The 16,406-nt window shown below is 35.8% G+C and overlaps 1 protein-coding gene across 4 annotated transcripts in view; it reads right to left on the bottom strand.

Moving 5' to 3' along the window:
* LRRC39 (leucine rich repeat containing 39) overlaps positions 1-16,406 on the bottom strand; it is a 24,886-nt gene extending 8,480 nt beyond the window's left edge. For all 4 annotated transcript variants that reach the window (XM_043460544.1, XM_043460543.1, XM_043460545.1 and 1 more), the window contains exons 1-6: positions 16,257-16,406; positions 12,217-12,409; positions 5,238-5,343; positions 3,701-3,857; positions 3,012-3,148; positions 256-401 (exon numbers count right to left, since the gene is read on the bottom strand). In XM_043460544.1, the coding sequence (XP_043316479.1) occupies positions 256-401; positions 3,012-3,148; positions 3,701-3,857; positions 5,238-5,343; positions 12,217-12,329 (659 nt within the window). In that variant the 5' untranslated portion in view covers positions 12,330-12,409; positions 16,257-16,406. The remainder of the gene's footprint in view (positions 1-255; positions 402-3,011; positions 3,149-3,700; positions 3,858-5,237; positions 5,344-12,216; positions 12,410-16,256) is intronic.

Genomic DNA, 16,406 nt, shown 5'->3' with positions numbered 1-16,406 from the left:
GGCATATTCTTGTCAGTTTGTTGATGTCAGAAAGTCCATTTTTCTGTCCCAAACCTCTTTTTTGTCTGCACCCCATGGCTTGTGGGATTTTAGTTCCCCGGACCAGAGATGGAATCCGAAGTAGCACTAAACATCTATTGTGAATGATTATCTCTGGGGTCTCCTTTGTTTTGTTTGTTGTCATAGATGGCTTCAACACATCTCTCGGTAGTAAAAAAAAAAAAAAGAAAAGAAAAAGAAAAAAAGTTATTTTACCTTTCTATAGTATCAGGAAGTTGCTCAAGTCTGTTGCTTCCCATATCAAGCCACTCAAGGGCAGGCATGTTCAACACAGCAGGAGGGATTGTAGTAAAGACGTTCATACTCAAATCAAGGTGAGTAAGCTTTAACAAATTGCTGAGCTGAAGAGGAAGGCAAAGTTTTTCAAAGTGTCCACAATGTAACCTACTACAACACTCACACTGGTAAAGGAGATATTTCACATCAAGGAGTGTTTACGTTATGCTTGGGTTTTATTTAGTGGTAGAAATCCATAGTAAGTTTGAGAGAACAATAAAGCTAAATAACCTCCAGATAAAAGCTCTCATAGAAAGTTCATCTACTGAAAGAAAACATATCTTCCAAAATCACCAAGCTCCAGGGTTTAGAGAACCCACCTGGCAGAAGCTTTTTTTTTTCTTTCTGTGAGTAAACATGTTTCCCTTTTATCTAGTAGTCAAGATTTTCTTGGGAAAACCCAAAGTTCAGAATAATAGTTATCTTTGTTAAACCCTCTTTTTTGTGCCTGATGCTTTACACATGTTACCTCAGTCATAGAATTTACTGTTTGGTAAATTCCATTTTTTAAATGAAAACATCAATAAAAAGTTGATTAAGACTAACAGCACCGGTGTGCTCAGCTTAAGAAAGCAAATATATTGATATCACTGCCTTCTATATACATCTCCCTTCTTCCTCTTGAAAGATAACTGTATCCTGAATTTGGTATCTATTATTCCCATGCATTTTCAAATGTTTTTATTACTATACATAAATATATGTTTTCTATGTTTTTCTCTATATATATATTACTATTACATGTATTTTTTCAGAAACAAAATTATCTTTTTATATGTTTTAATGATGATACTATACTTATCTTTAACTTGCTTTTTTCTCTCAGTGTCAGTGTTTATATGAATTCATGTTGATGCATACAGCTCTAGTTTAGTCATCAACTTTACAAAGTTAGTACCTTTATTCCCTTTTACGGACAAAATGGTTTAGAGAGACCATGTGACCATTAGAGAGACCATTTCTAGTCTCTCTAGAAATGGTGAGCTATGATGTGCACTCAAGTTTTCATGGACCTAAAGTCACAAAACTTCTAAATTTCTCTTCTGTAGTGAAAATTTCAAAATGTAAGAATTCAGTTACGTTTTACAGAAGATTCTCTATTTAGCTAGGCATTCTATGTTTTCTTTCTGTCCCAGGGCACATTCAGATTCATTCCACAACTTTAACTAAAACTTCAAAAAATACATAGATACAGTGATTATGGGTAATGCAAAAAAGCAGTTTTCCATTTAGTAGGTGATATTTCTCCAGGTTTAGAATCAAGTGATGAAAAAAAAAATGCTTTTTCAAAACTTGTCATCAGATTTTAAATTTTTCAGATGGTTCAGAATTGTATATAAAAAGATTATTTTTGCATTAGCATAATTATGTTTGTGTGTTACAGTGTATGCATCTTAATGGCTTAGAGGTACATCTCTTGTAACAGGATTTCTCAATGGTACTAAGATCCTTTGGTTATAGAAGAATGAAGAAAGATATTAAAACCATTATAATCTAAATCTTCATTTTGCATATGTGAAAACAGATGTAAGTTATGTAAAGTGGTATGTTCAAGGCCACACAGGTACTTAAAGGCCACACTTAGAAATAATTCCAGGCTCATAATCTCAGTTCAGTATTTGTTCCTATAAAACCTTTATCTTTAAGTAAACATTAAGGTTAAGATAGGTTATTAGACACGCCCAAATTCACTTTTTACTGACAGAACCAAAGCTGAAGACAAAATCACAATAATTAGGAATTAGAAATGAAATATTTATTTGCCCTCTCTTAGATAGAAAGAAATTGTCCCTGTGATCATGATTTTCATCATAATTAAGTATGATAACCAAGACAAAGTGGGAAAGGGGAATAGTCTTTTGAGTTTTATTCTTTTTACATAACTCTTATCCTGCAAAATCATTGTTTTCTAGGCAAAGCACTGTGGAAATTTCCTTTGCTGATTCATAAGAGCCTTAAATATGCTTGAAAAAATAATACAAAAGTCTCTCTATGATCAGTTTTACCAATAACAAGATATACCAATAAAAGTTTGAAGGCTTCACAAGCCCATTGCCTTGGCTTTTCCTTGGTAGAGCCTGGGAAGCTAGCAAATACACTTCCTAATCTAAAGAATTCATGTCTTTTCATTTCACCTATAACTCAAAAGCTGATCACCCATAAAAACCAACAGATAAAAAGAGTTTTTCTATCACCACACTGCCTGTGCTTTATGATAGGGACATTCATTCAGTAAGTATTGCGTAATGACTTCATACTAAGCTGAGCCTTCAATTCTGGGAATAAGAACAAGATTCTCACTCTGGCCTTCAAGGAGATCACAGTCTAGTCAACAAATAATGTCAGTACTGTGCCAATAATAGAAATATCTTTTATGCTAAATAGGTCTTTCTCTAATTAAAAACATGCTTTATAATAATAATTTTTTTTCATTTATTTTTATTAGTTGGAGGCTAATTACTTTTCAATATTGTAGTGGTTTTTGCCATACATTGACATGAATCAGCGATGGATTTACATGTGTTCCCCATCCCAATAAATTGTTTTCTCTAAATATTTTCTGAAATAAAATTTATAGCATTTTTTCATTAGTGTTATTTTAAGTGATCATACAGGGGAGAAGTAAATCACTAGTAGATGGAAAATATAATCATAGGCATTTACATCATTCTGACCTCTTGTGGAAGATCACTTATGTCTCTGTTAACAGCAAGTTCAAGTTTCTCCAAGCTGGCACAGTAACTTAGTTCCATGGGGACAGTTTTGATTCTGTTGTAACTAAGAATCAGTTCCTGAAGTCTAGTGAGCAGTCCTATGGAAAAATAATACACAATAAATAGCAGAGGGATATAAAATACTGTTTCCAGTTATTAAATATTACAGGATAACTAACTTTCCAGGTTCAAATTGGGAAATTCACATTTCCTGGTATGTGTCCTGCCCCTTCTTCAGAAAAGCAACAGATGATTTATCAGTACGAGAAAAAAAAAAAAAATTTGTTATGGTTTATCTGTACCATATCCTGACCAGTTTTCCATCTGGGGACTTCCCCCCCACCCCATTTGAAGAATTTTATCTAATTTTTCTTGCTTGTCTTCAGTCAGTTCCCTTGTAGAAGGAATAACTGAACTAACAATATTGTTTCCAGAATCAATACAGTATTATTTCTAAAGAGACTTTTCTTGCATTAAAATCTCGTCTTGAATTACCTCAGTAAACCCAGAAGCTTGAATCCCCTGGAAGCTTCAATTGAGATGTTTAGAGTTTTCTCAAGATGTAGGACTATATAAAGATGAGATCTTTATTCCATGTAGCAAAAAAAATTCTCAATAAAAAACACAGGAATAGAAGCAATCTTCCTTACCAATTCCTCGAGGTATCTCTGAAATTGTGTTTCGAGATAAATCTAACACAATAAGGTTCTGGAACCTTCCAATGAATTCAGGAATTTTCAGCAAGCCAGTTCTATGAAGTTGCCATTCCTGTAGCTGGCTCAGTTTTAGTAGAGAAGAAGGGAGAGTCTAAACTCAAATAAAAGAAATGACAGGGTTACTATATTACTTAAATTATTTCAGTATCATGCCACATTGAAATGTGATTGCAGAGATATTACTTGATTTGTAAAAGAAATTAGGAATATTTTTTCTTTAATGAGTTACACTTCCAAGTGATTTGTGCTACTTCTAAGTTTTAAGAACTTTACTTTCAGGGTGGGGGGGAAAGCTAAACCTTCAAACTCCAGTCAGAATAACATAAACAAAATTAAGGTATTTTAGTCAATATTGCTCACACATAGAGCAGTGTTCTAAAGATTCTTTATTAGGCTTAATGAGAGTACATATGTTATTGAAAATGAGAATATGGTGGTTAATTGAAATTATAGAAAAAAATCATTTTAATAATTCAAACTTCTCTTCCCTTTCTTTTTTTAAAGTTATCTATTTATTTTTGGCTGCTCTGGGTCTTTATTGCCGCAGGCAGGCTTTCTCTAGTTGCGGTGAGTGGGGGCTAGTCTCTAGTTGCTGTGGCCTCTCTTGTTGAGAAGCACAGGCTCTAAGCAGGCAGGCTTCAATAGTCGCAGCACAGACTCAGGTGCCCCAGGGCACATGGCATCTTCCAGGACCAGGGATAGAACCCACGGCCCCTGCATTGGCATGTGGATTCCTAACCAGTGGACCACCAGGAAAGTTCCTTTCCTTTCTGTTCCGAAATAGTATAGTGTTTTTAAGACAATTTTCTTTTAAATTAAGAGTTTTAAAGTTTCAGCTATTCTGAACTCTATGCCTTTTCTCTATCAGCCTAAAGAAGCCAAAAGACAAAGGCGGTAACCACCTAGCTAAATATACCGATGTGTATGAAGACAAACACTGAATTAAGGGATAAAGGTGGCCTTTGTTAAAATTAGACTAGGCCTAACATACAAAAATTAAACATATATGTGCTTGTATATGTGTATGTGTGTGTGTGAAAGAGAAAGAGAGAGGGAGGGAAGGAGAAAGAGAAGGTAATATGAATCCAATTGTGGACCTAAGAAAAACTAATATACATTTCCATTTCATGAACTTTTAACTGAGCATTAGCTTTGGAAAGTAATACGATTTTTGTTAAGCAGAGAGTCTTTATGGAAAATGAGAAAATGCTTATCAGAAGGATTAGTGGAGAAAATATTACAAATGACTTAAATCTGGGCAGCATTAAAGCACATTGGTTGAATTTTTGCACAAAAAAGTTGGGACGTTATGTTCATTTTCAGTTCCTGTTGCCCAAATTCGTTTGGTATTATACAGTATTAAAATCAGAATTCCTAACTATTTCAGACTTAAGCAAATAGTCTAAGAATCACTCTCTCAACTCTCCCACACAATGCAAAATATAAAAAATATTGCTTCTATAACGCTTACCTTCCATTCCTCTTTTTCTATCTTCAAAATGACTCTTCCATCTTCCTTGGTGACCTTTTCTCTTAGCTTGGTTAAGCTTACTCGTTCTTCCCAGATTCGCACTAGTCTAGGAGACCAGGAAATCATTTTAGGTCACAGGTAGTAATATAGGTAGCATTCACTTTTGTATGAAAAAGTAACCCATCAAAAACAAACATTTGATTGCCAGTATCTGGAAATCAGACAAGAATTATTTTGTAAGACATTTAATTTGATTAATATGATAAATGCCCTCTTTTTAAGTTTTTGAAAAGTATTCTACCTCTCCTTAGACTTTTTGTAACAGATTTGTTAAAATTTAATTCACATATTATAAAAATCTGACACAATTTGGTATTTTCTGGTATATCTGCAGAGCGGTACAACCATTACCACTATCTGATCCAAAACATTTTCAGCCCTCAGGAGAGAAACCCCACACCCGAGCAGTCACTCCCCACTCCTCCCTCCCTCAGCCTCTGGTAGCCAATAACCTTTCTATATCTATGTATTTGCCTATTCTAGATAATTCATATAAAAGGTATTCTATTATATGTGGTCTTTTGTGTAGCAGGGTTTTACCCAAATTTTCTGCATGTGTGTATCCATACTTATTTCCTTTTTTATAGAAGAATAATATTCTACTGCATCAGTTCAGTTCAGTTCAGTTCAGTCGCTCAGTTGTGTCCGACTCTTTGCGACCCCAAGAACTGCAGCGCTCCAGGCCTCCCTGTCCATTACCAACTCCCAGAGCCTACCCAAACACATGTCCATCGAGTCAGTGATGCCATCCAACCATCTCATCCTCTGTTGTCCCCTTCTCCTCCTGCCCTCAATCTTTCCCAGCATCAGGGTCTTTTCAAGTGAGTCAGCTCTTCGCATTAGGTGGCCAAAGTATTAGAGTTTCAGCTTCAGCATCAGTCCTTTCAATGAACCCCCAGGACTGATCTCCTTTAGGATGGACTGATTGGATCTCCTTGCAGTCCAAGGGACTCTCAAGAGTCTTCTCCAACACCACAGTTCAAAAGCATCAATTCTTCGGCACTCAGCTTTCTTTATAGTCCAATTCTCACATCCATACATGACTACTAGAAAAACCATAGCCTTGATTAGACGGACTTTATTGTCAAAGTAATGTCTCTGTCTTTTAATATGCTGTCTAGATTGGTCATAACTTTCCTGCCAAGGAGTAAGTGTCTTTTAATTTCATGGCTGCAGTCACCATCTGCAGGGATTTTGGAGCCCCCCAAAATAAAGTCAGCTACTGTTTCCACTGTTTCCCCATTTATTTGCCATGAAGTGACGGGACCAGATGCCATGATCTTAGTATTCTGAATGTTGAGCTTTAAGCCAACTTTTTCACTCTGCTCTTTCACTTTCATCAAGAGGCTTTTTAGTTCTTCTTCACTTTCTGCCATAAGGGTGGTGTCATCTGCATATCTGAGGTTATGGATATTTCTCCCGGCAATCTTGATTCCAGCTTGTGCTTCATCCAGCCCAGCATTTCTCATGATATACTCTGCATATAAGTTGAATAAACAGGGTGACAATATACAGCCTTAATGGGCTCCTTTCCCAGTTTGGAACCAGTCTGCTGTTCCATGTCCAGTTCTAACTGTTGATTCTTCTTGACCTGCATACAGATTTCTCAAGAGGCAGATCAGGTGGTCTGGTATTCCCATCTCTTTCAGAATTTTCCACAGTTTATTGTGATCCTCATGGTCAAAAGCTTTGGCATAGTCAATAAAGCAGAAATAGATGTTTTACTGAAACTCTCTTGCTTTTTCAATAATCCAACAGATGTTGGCAATTTGATCACTCGTTCCTCTGCCTTTTCTAAATTCAGCTTGAACATCTGGAAGTTCATGGTTCATGTATTGCTGAAGCCTGGCTTGGAGAATTTTAAGCATTACTTTACTAGAGTGTGAGATGAGTGCAATTGTGCGGTAGTTTGAGCATTCTTTGGCATTGCTTTTCTTTGGGATTGGAATGAAAACTGATCTTTTCCAGTCCTGTGGCCACTGCTGAGTTTTCCAAGTTTGCTGGCATATTGAGTGCAGCACTTTCACAGCATCATCTTTTAGGATTTGAAAGAGCTCAACTGGATTTCCATCACCTCCACTAGCTTTGTTCATAGTGATGCTTCCTAAGGCCCACTTGACTTCACATTCCAGGATGTCTGGCTCTAGGTGAGTGATCACAACATCGTGATTATCTGGGTCATGAAGATCTTTTTGTACAGTTCTTCTGTGTATTCTTGCCACCTCTTCTTAATATCTTCTGCTTCTGTTAGGGCCATACCATTTCTGTCCTTTATTGAGACCATCTTTGCATGAAATGTTCCCTTGGTATCTCTAATTTTCTTGAAGAGATCTCTAGTCTTTCCCATTCTATTGTTTTCCTCTATTTCTTTGCATTGATCACTGAGGAAGGCTTTCTTATCTCTCCTTGCTATTTTTTGGAACTCTGCATTCAAATGGGTATATCTTTCTTTTCTCCTTTGCTTTTCACTTCTCTTTTTTTCACAGCTCTTTGTAAGGCCTCCTTAGACAGCCATTTTGCTTTTTTGCATTTCTTTTTCTTGGGAATGGTCTTGATCCCTGTCTCCTGTACAGTGCCACAAACCTCCGTCCATAGTTCATCAGGTACTCTATCAGATCTAGTCCCTTAAATTCTACTGCATGGATATACCAAATTTGTTGACCCATTCATCAGTTGATGGAAACTTTTAACTATTATAAATAATGCTGCTATGAATATTCATGTAGAATTTTCAGGTAGATCTATGTTTTCATTTCTCTTGAGTGTGTGTATTCCTAAGAGTGGAGTTGCTGGATCATTTCATAAATCTACATTTAACTTTTTTAAACCAAACAGTGTCAAATTGCTTGCATCATTTTCCCTTCCCACCAGCAGTGTATGAGGGCTCTGGTTGCTCCATAGCTTTGCCAACAGTTGTTAGTGTCCATCTTCTTCATCATAGCTATCCTAGTGGGTGTGAAGTGGTACCTCACTGTTGTTTTGATTTGCATTTATTAAATACCTAATCTATAGATATCTAGTTTAAAAGTTTTTAAAAGGCTTGCAAATGATATAGGTCAACTTCAGAGTTAAATTATATATTATTATATTCCATTTTATCCAGATTTAGTTTTCCAGATATAAAAATGCACAAAATTCTGGAATACATCCTATTGAATTTTGGTTCATAGCAAAAATACATAATATCAAGCTATAAAAATGACTGACAAAAGGTTGCAGAAAGTTACCTATTCCTATACTAGAAATTTTTCATGTATGAAAAATAAAGAATGAGTTTAGAATGGAAAGTTTTACACTTTTAGCCTATTAGAATGATACAGAATAAACAAAACATAAGCAATCATCAAAGAACACAGGTTTAAGCAATTTGAATATTTATTTACCAAAATTCTCTTGACATCTGAGAGTTAATATATATTCTTAGCAGTTTTACATATTAACTGATCTTCAGGGAGGGTTTTATTTTAATGAACAGAAAACCAAATATCTCTAAAAGTGTAGTATTTGCTATCTCAATATGTTTATGTTTGCAAAATATTCCTTGGAGCCTGCATATTTTCACCCATTACTTTCCTGAAAATTCACTAATCTGCTAACAGTTGCACTGTGGCAATGGCTGTGTGTGACCTTCCAGACTGAACAGTCGCTCACTCATGCCCAACTCTTTGCGATCCCATGGACTGTAGCCCACCAGGATCCTCTGTCCATGGAATTTTCCAGGCAAGGATACTGGAGTGGGTTGCCATTTCCTTCTCCAGGGGACCTTCCCGACCCAGGGACTGAAGCCGGGTCAGATTGCAGGCAGATGTTTTACTGTCTGAGTTACTAGGGAAGCCCTAGTAGGGAAGCGCCAATAGATGTGATTAAGTGAGACAAAATAAGTAACGCCCTCTGTTCAATTATACCATGTTCTACAAAAATAGAACTATTCAAATGGTAGACATAGTGATTATTAATTACTTAACTGCTCACTGAGATATACATATCCCAGAGTAAGATATAATGTTGAGCAATGAGGTGTCTTGCTCCCTTCACTTTAACTTCAATTAAAGATCTCCATCAAGCGCCTATTATATGCCAAATATTATGTTAGACATTGTGGATACAAAAACCTCTGTCCTTAATGAGTTTATAGTGAGGGTAACTATTACCAGATAAGTTTATTTCCATCTCTTTAATGATTCGCTTATTCTTTCTGGCTCTGTGTGATCTAAATCCAGAATGTATCACTTAATTCAGAGACCATGGACAAGACATCTCACTTCCAAGGATTTTGCCAATAATATAGGGGGGTTGGATTAAATAATATCTAGTGTTTCTTCTAGCTGTAATATTCTGTAATTCCTACACTGCTTATTTTAAGCTTTAGGCTCTTTCAAGTTTTGAATAGAAATTTTCTACCTCCTCTAAAACCCTTCTATTATACTCTAAAGCCTTTCTCAAATGTCGTTATTTCAACTCTTACCCAAGTGCTTAATTTTTTTCCAGGCAACCCTGTATCAAAAGACAGAACAATTTCTGTTCACACATAAGGCTTGGGGGACTTCCCTGGTGGTGCAGTGGTTAAGACTTCATGCTTCCACTGCAGGAAGCATGGGTCGGATTCCTGGTGGGGGAACTTAAGATCCCCTGGCGCAACCAAAAATAAAAAAAGTTAAACTTAAGGGTTTTTAGTTAAATCTTTAGCCACTTTAACTGAGAAAAGAGCATTAGATTACATTCTTACCTTTTTTTGTCCCTTGCCTGTTTTGTGAAGAGAAAATTGAAGCTGCTGATTAAATAATTTTTAGCCAGACATGTTTAATATTAATAGGTGAAATTCAGAAGTAAAGAAGTAACTCATGATTTCTGACCACTGTTTTTTAAAAAATTGGATAGGATTTATTAAGAGTACTTGAGTTAACAGAGAACAGTCTTATGGTTGCCAAGGATGGGAGTGTTGGAGCGGGGAGGACTGGGAGTTTGGGATTAGCAGATGTAAAGTAGTATATATAGGATGGATAAACAGCAAGGAACTATATTCAATAGCCTGTGATAAACCATAATGGAAAATATTATGAAAAAGGATATATATGTGTGTGTGTATATATATAACTGAGTCACTTTGCTATACAGCAGAAATTAATATGACATTGTAAATCAACTATATTTCAGCAAAATTTCTTAAAAAGAGTACTCAAGTCATTTGTCATAATTGTATAATATAAACATAATAGGTTTTGTAAGAGTAGTTTTACATGTAAAGGGTCAATCTAGGGAAATTTAAGACCTGAGGTTAATATAATGCTTACTGAGTCAGATTGCTTAGGTATGAATACTAGTGAATACCAGTTCCACATTTATTAGCAGTATGATCTTTGACAAGTTACCTAGGCCTATCCTTCAGGTTTTCCATCTTTAAAATGGAGAAAATAACATCACCCATGTGTCACAGAGATTCCTTATCATTCTCCAATATGTTACTCCTCTTCTTCCTCATAATAGATCCTCTAAATATAACTGGGCACAAGACTTCATTTAGCCATCCTCCCTTGCAGTTAGGAATGGGTCATATGAAGCTTTGGCTAGTGAGATGTTAGCAGAAATAGTAATGTGTGCAACTTCCAGCTAGCTGGAATCAATTACGTTGGCCACAGTTGGTCTATCTATGTATTTCGGGCCATGAAGTAACTAAAGTCCATTCCTAAAGGAATGGAAACCATGCCCAGTTGAGCAACAAGATAAAAAGCCTGAATGTCTGACTCAGTGGAGTGCTATGCCAGTCCTCTTCTTTGCTGGGAGAATACCAGTTATTTCCAAGTTTTTACACTCCCTCCAAGTTACCCAAGTATAAATCTTAATTTGTCTAAACCAGTCATACAATCTCATTCCTCTAAAAGGTTACTGGATTAGGGGTGCAAAAATGACCTGATTCTGGCCCATGAGAGGTGAAGGAGAGGCTTAGCTAGGGGACCTCAGAAAGGTATTTTCATTCTTAAATAAGAAACAGAAATAAATATAATAGCTCCCACTCTTCTGATAACATGATGATGTCTGGCTGCGATGCCTGAAAGTGTACCAGTCACCCTGCAACACTGAGAGACGCTAACCTGAAGCCCAAACTGGCCTACCAAGACTAGCTGTGGGAGGTGGGAGAAGCAGAGTCCAAAACACTGCGGAAGCTCTGGAATTGCCTAAACTCAGGACTTCCTTATTATTTAAGCCATTTTTAGTCATGTTTTCTTTTATTAGCAGGCACAAGACCATTTTTTAAGATGAGATATAATTGGCATATAACATTATATTAAATCTAAGTGTACAACATAATGGCTTGGTATTTGTATATATTGCAAAACACTCAACATTGCCATTCAATATTTAGAAAGAGATCTAATGAGTGATAACTGTAGGGAGCTATATCGAATCTATGAGGACCGGGGCTATCCTTGAAAAAGTAATGCAATACTTTGGAAGCATCCAGTGAGGAAAGTAGGTAGGTATCAATAAGTCAGAGGAAATGAGAGTCAAACTATAACCCATACAGAGGACTCAGGTGATCCACAGTGGCCCCGGCTGGAACTCACAGTTATTTAGTTAGGTGAGAATCGACTGAATTTTCTAATGCAAGATGTTGTTTTAGCTCCTAGGGAATATAATGTTGAACAAACAATCTCTGAAAAGTAGACTAAATGATACTAATTGAACTTTGATGAATGTTGAACAGACTCCTAGGATAATTACTAAATTCATTTGTTTTTTTTGTGGCCCACATCATATGGCCACACTTCATTGTCAGTGCTTCCTTTAGTTATATTTTGAGTTTTCTGTAAATAAAAACCTCTATAAAATTCAATAATAAGGCAATTAATAAATACTATTTTAATAATGAAGATGTCATAAATTTTTGTTAATTCAAAATAATAAACATGTTTTAGCATACTTTTGTTGGAATTCCTTCTCTCGCTTCAGGTCTTCGTTGAGTTTCTTTATTCTTTTTTCCCAAACTTCCTTTACAGCATTGACAGCCCCAGTACTAACCACATTTTCTGACATGATTTCTCCACATTGTCACAGGGTCACCAACTTCATTAAATTTTGAATAACTGAATCACAGATGCCATCTCAGAAAGGACCTGATTGAACCAGAGAGGGGGGAGAAATGTGTTTCAGAATGTTTTTTGAATGCCATAATGAACATAATAGCTTATATTTATTGAACACATTCTGTGTTCCCAGGAGTATTTAATGTACTTTACATGCCATATTTCACTTAATAATTCTCATAAAAATATCATGACATAGGTACTTTTATTGTCTTTGTATAAAGAGGAGAAAATCAAGCCCTAGAAAAGGTGGCTAAATGGTTTACATCCTATCTCTAATAAGTGACAGAGGGTGGAACTGATACAAGTCTACTTCCTTTGTTACTATTAAGTCACAGTAATGAAAAACTGCAACTACTTTACATGCCTAATTATAGGGAAATATGTAGTAATGGATATACAAGATGAGCAGGCATCTTGACAGAGCTACTTAATCTAGATGCTATATATACGAGCTGGAATTCAGTTAAGTGGTAATATAGTGGGATTGTTTGCCCTTGTGGAAAATAAATTGCAAATGGACCCATCTAACATTGAGGATTATGACCTGAATCTTGGAAAAGAGAGTTAAACAATAATAGGGGAATGGTTATGTAAGTCACGGTAGATCTATTTGATGAGATGCTCTTTGCCTATATAGTGGTATAGTGGTATTGATTTCAAATAGTGGTATTTCATATTCATATTTCATTTTCATATAGTGGTATTGATTTTTCACCAAATTAGCAATAATGAAAGAATTTGATTCACAATTAATTTATTTCTTCAAAATTCAAGAAGTAAAAGATGCCCACAATTACCACTTCCATTCAACATTATATTGAAATGCAATAAAGCAATATCATGAATAAAATAGAAAGGTATACAGTTTGGAAAAGGAGAAGTAAAATTTGCAACAGCATAGGAAAAAAGGTACTCTCATACACTAGTGTGACAGCATTGTCATAGTCTCTATGGAGAGAATTTTGGTAATATCTATCAAACTTAAAAGTCACACCAACACTTGTAGGAATTTACACTGAAAATATTTTCAATTTTAAAATGACACATTACAAAATTATTCACTGTAGGGTTTTTCATGACAGCAAAAGGTTGGAAACAACAATAACTTTCTACCAGTAAATTACAGTAGATGCATATTATGATGAATTATATAGCTCCATAAAGAAGGAAAAGCATGTTATACACTGATAAAGCATGATATCCAAAATGTATGACTATGACACAATTTATTTATCCATTCTAATTAAAGTGGATATTTAGATCCCCAATTTTTGCTCTAATGAGCAAAGCTGTGTCTGAAATTCCTGTTCTTATCTTCTTGCTGCTCAAGTGGTATTATTTCTATTGCGTATACCCAGAATTAGAATTGTTACATCACTATGTTCAAATTTATAAGATAGAGGCCAATTGTTTTTCAAATTGATAAGATAGAGGCCAATTGTTTTCCTTATACAGTTGTAGTAAGTAATTTCCAAAGGAAAACAAGTGGCCACTATCTTAATTATAGGAACAGTTTCCATTGGAAATTGTTTCCCGATTGATGTATGTCCTCACCCCATATTACTGCGTAAAATGATATCTCATCATGATCATAATTTATGTTTTTTGGATTATTAACTGCTCCAGGCTAATAAAGATTGCCCAACTAAATAAAAGACAAAATCCTGTGTATTATTTACAAGGGCATACCTAAAACATGAACACAGAAAAAATGGAAGGCACAAAATAGAAAAAGATCAGCCTAGGTTTATACCCAAGAGAAATTAAAATATATGTTCACACAAAACTTGTACATGAATGTTGATAGTAGCATTATTCACAATGGCCCCAAAGTGGAAAACAAGTAGCTGACAAGTGGAAACAAATGGCTGATAACTAACAAGTGGCTATTAATGAACAAAATGTGACATATCCATACAATGGAATGTTACTCTGGCATGAAAAGGAGCTAAGCTACATCATGGGGAAACTTTGAGTAAAATGAGGCTGATAGATGTCAGACACAAAACACCAAAAATTGTATTCTCCCATTTATATGAAATGTCCAGAATAGGCAAATCCATGAAGAAAGAATGTAGATTAATGATAACCATGGGGCTTTATAGAGGGGGAAATAGTAGTGATTGCTAAGAGTACAAAGTTTCTTTTCTGAGTGATGAAAATCAACTTTTGAAATAAATCAACCTATGAAAAAGCAAAGATTATTTATGGCTAAAAACACAGAAGTAATACATCTTCAAAATATAAAAATAAAAGTCCTTTTAATAGGGTATAGAAGAAGGATATGGGAAAATAGAGGGTGAGGGAGATAAGAGATATAGTCTATATGGAATGAGAGAGATTTAAGTATTAAAGCTATAAGGCAATAAAAAAGAAATTAAAAGAGATAACTCTATGGGAGTGCAGGTAAATTTAAGCATCATCTTTCATAATGAAACAATGGATAATGTCTAAAGCTGAGAAGACACAGCACACTGCCTTTGGAAAAAAAAAGTATTAAGGAGGTAACCACTGAAAACTAAATACTGAAATAGTTAAAATGGTTACTTTTAGGGTGATAAAAATGAGGTATGTGGGGCTTCCCTGGTGGCTCAGTGGTGAAGAATCTGCCTGCCAATGTAGGAGACACAGGTTCGATCCCTGATCCAGGAAGATCCCACATGCTGCAGAGCAACTGAATCCTTGCACTACAACGACTGTGCTCTGGAGGCCGGGAGCCCAACTACGGAGCCCTCGAGCTGTGATTACTGGGGCCGGAGCGCCCTGGAGCCCGCACTCCAAAACTCCGAAACAAGAGAAACCACCACAAGAGGCCCACGCTCCACACCTGGAGAGCAGCCCCCGATCCCAGCAAGTAGAGAAAAGCCCATGCAGCTGCAAAGACCCAGTACAGCCAAAAGTAAATAAATAAAATTGCTTTTAAAAAAAAAAAGAAAGAAAAGACAAACTCTGTTAAAGTTTAAAAAAAAAAAAAAATGAGGTATGTAATATTGCTTTTTCACTATTAATCTCCTCTAAATTACTGATTTCTTTAAAACTATGTAATTTGTGTGTGAGAGACAGAAAGGCAGAGACAGAGAGAGGAAGAAAAATGTATTAAAAGAGGGAAAAGTTTAACATTTGAGGATGAATATATAATTGCTGATATGCAGGAAATTATTAGGAGGAGGTCCTTACGTAAAGCAATAAATGCAGCATTTAAATGGGAACAGGTTTGAAAGATTTTTCTCCCATCAAGAAACTAGAGGTATTTATGTTGATAATCCAACCCTCTGGGTATTAATATCACTGTCCAATTGTAGTTTATTGTCTCAGATGTAAGCAGGTTTGAAGCATGCATTTATCAGATAATAAAGAATTAAAATCTCAAGTACCTACATGTAAATGTGTGTTTTACTAGACATGTATAACTTCATGTGCTGATTCATTTCCCATTTCCCATTAAACTTTGATCAACTATCAATTTTCCTATAACAGTAACCAGCGTCCCTTTGCGGAAAACAAGTCAGTAGTGATATATGAACTTCTGCCTCCCACATGGGCTTGTGTCCTCTACCTTGGTTATTACAGCAGAAAAACACACACCATGGCAGTGAAGTAAGCATGGCTGTGACATGACCAAGGAGTCAACTCCCCAGAGTCAAAGGAGAACAAAAGACATATAATCTCTGAAGAAACACTTCTTCGTTTCTGGGGAAGTCAGTCTTCCAGAGGAGGACAACTAGATGAATGACTGTGAACCTCCAAAGAGACTTTTAAATTCAATTCCAACTTTAGTTGTACCTTCCAGCAAACACAGACACGGTAAAAACATCAACAGCCATCTATTTATAAGTCAAGAGTAGGAAAAAAAATGTTTTTGAAAAATACGTACCGTGGTCAGTGCATACAGGAGCTGACATGTCCAAAGTTAGTGTATCAGGTAGGAGTAGACTGAAGGCAGAATTGTTTTCAGTGTGACTCCCAGTGATGAAAATCCTCAGCCAGACTGTAGCTGGGTGAAATGTAATGTCAGCCTAGTTCT

The sequence above is a fragment of the Cervus canadensis genome, chromosome 2 (assembly GCF_019320065.1).
Source record: "Cervus canadensis isolate Bull #8, Minnesota chromosome 2, ASM1932006v1, whole genome shotgun sequence".
Classification (NCBI taxonomy): Eukaryota; Metazoa; Chordata; class Mammalia; order Artiodactyla; family Cervidae; genus Cervus; species Cervus canadensis.
This window is presented reverse-complemented; position numbering and strand designations above follow the sequence as displayed.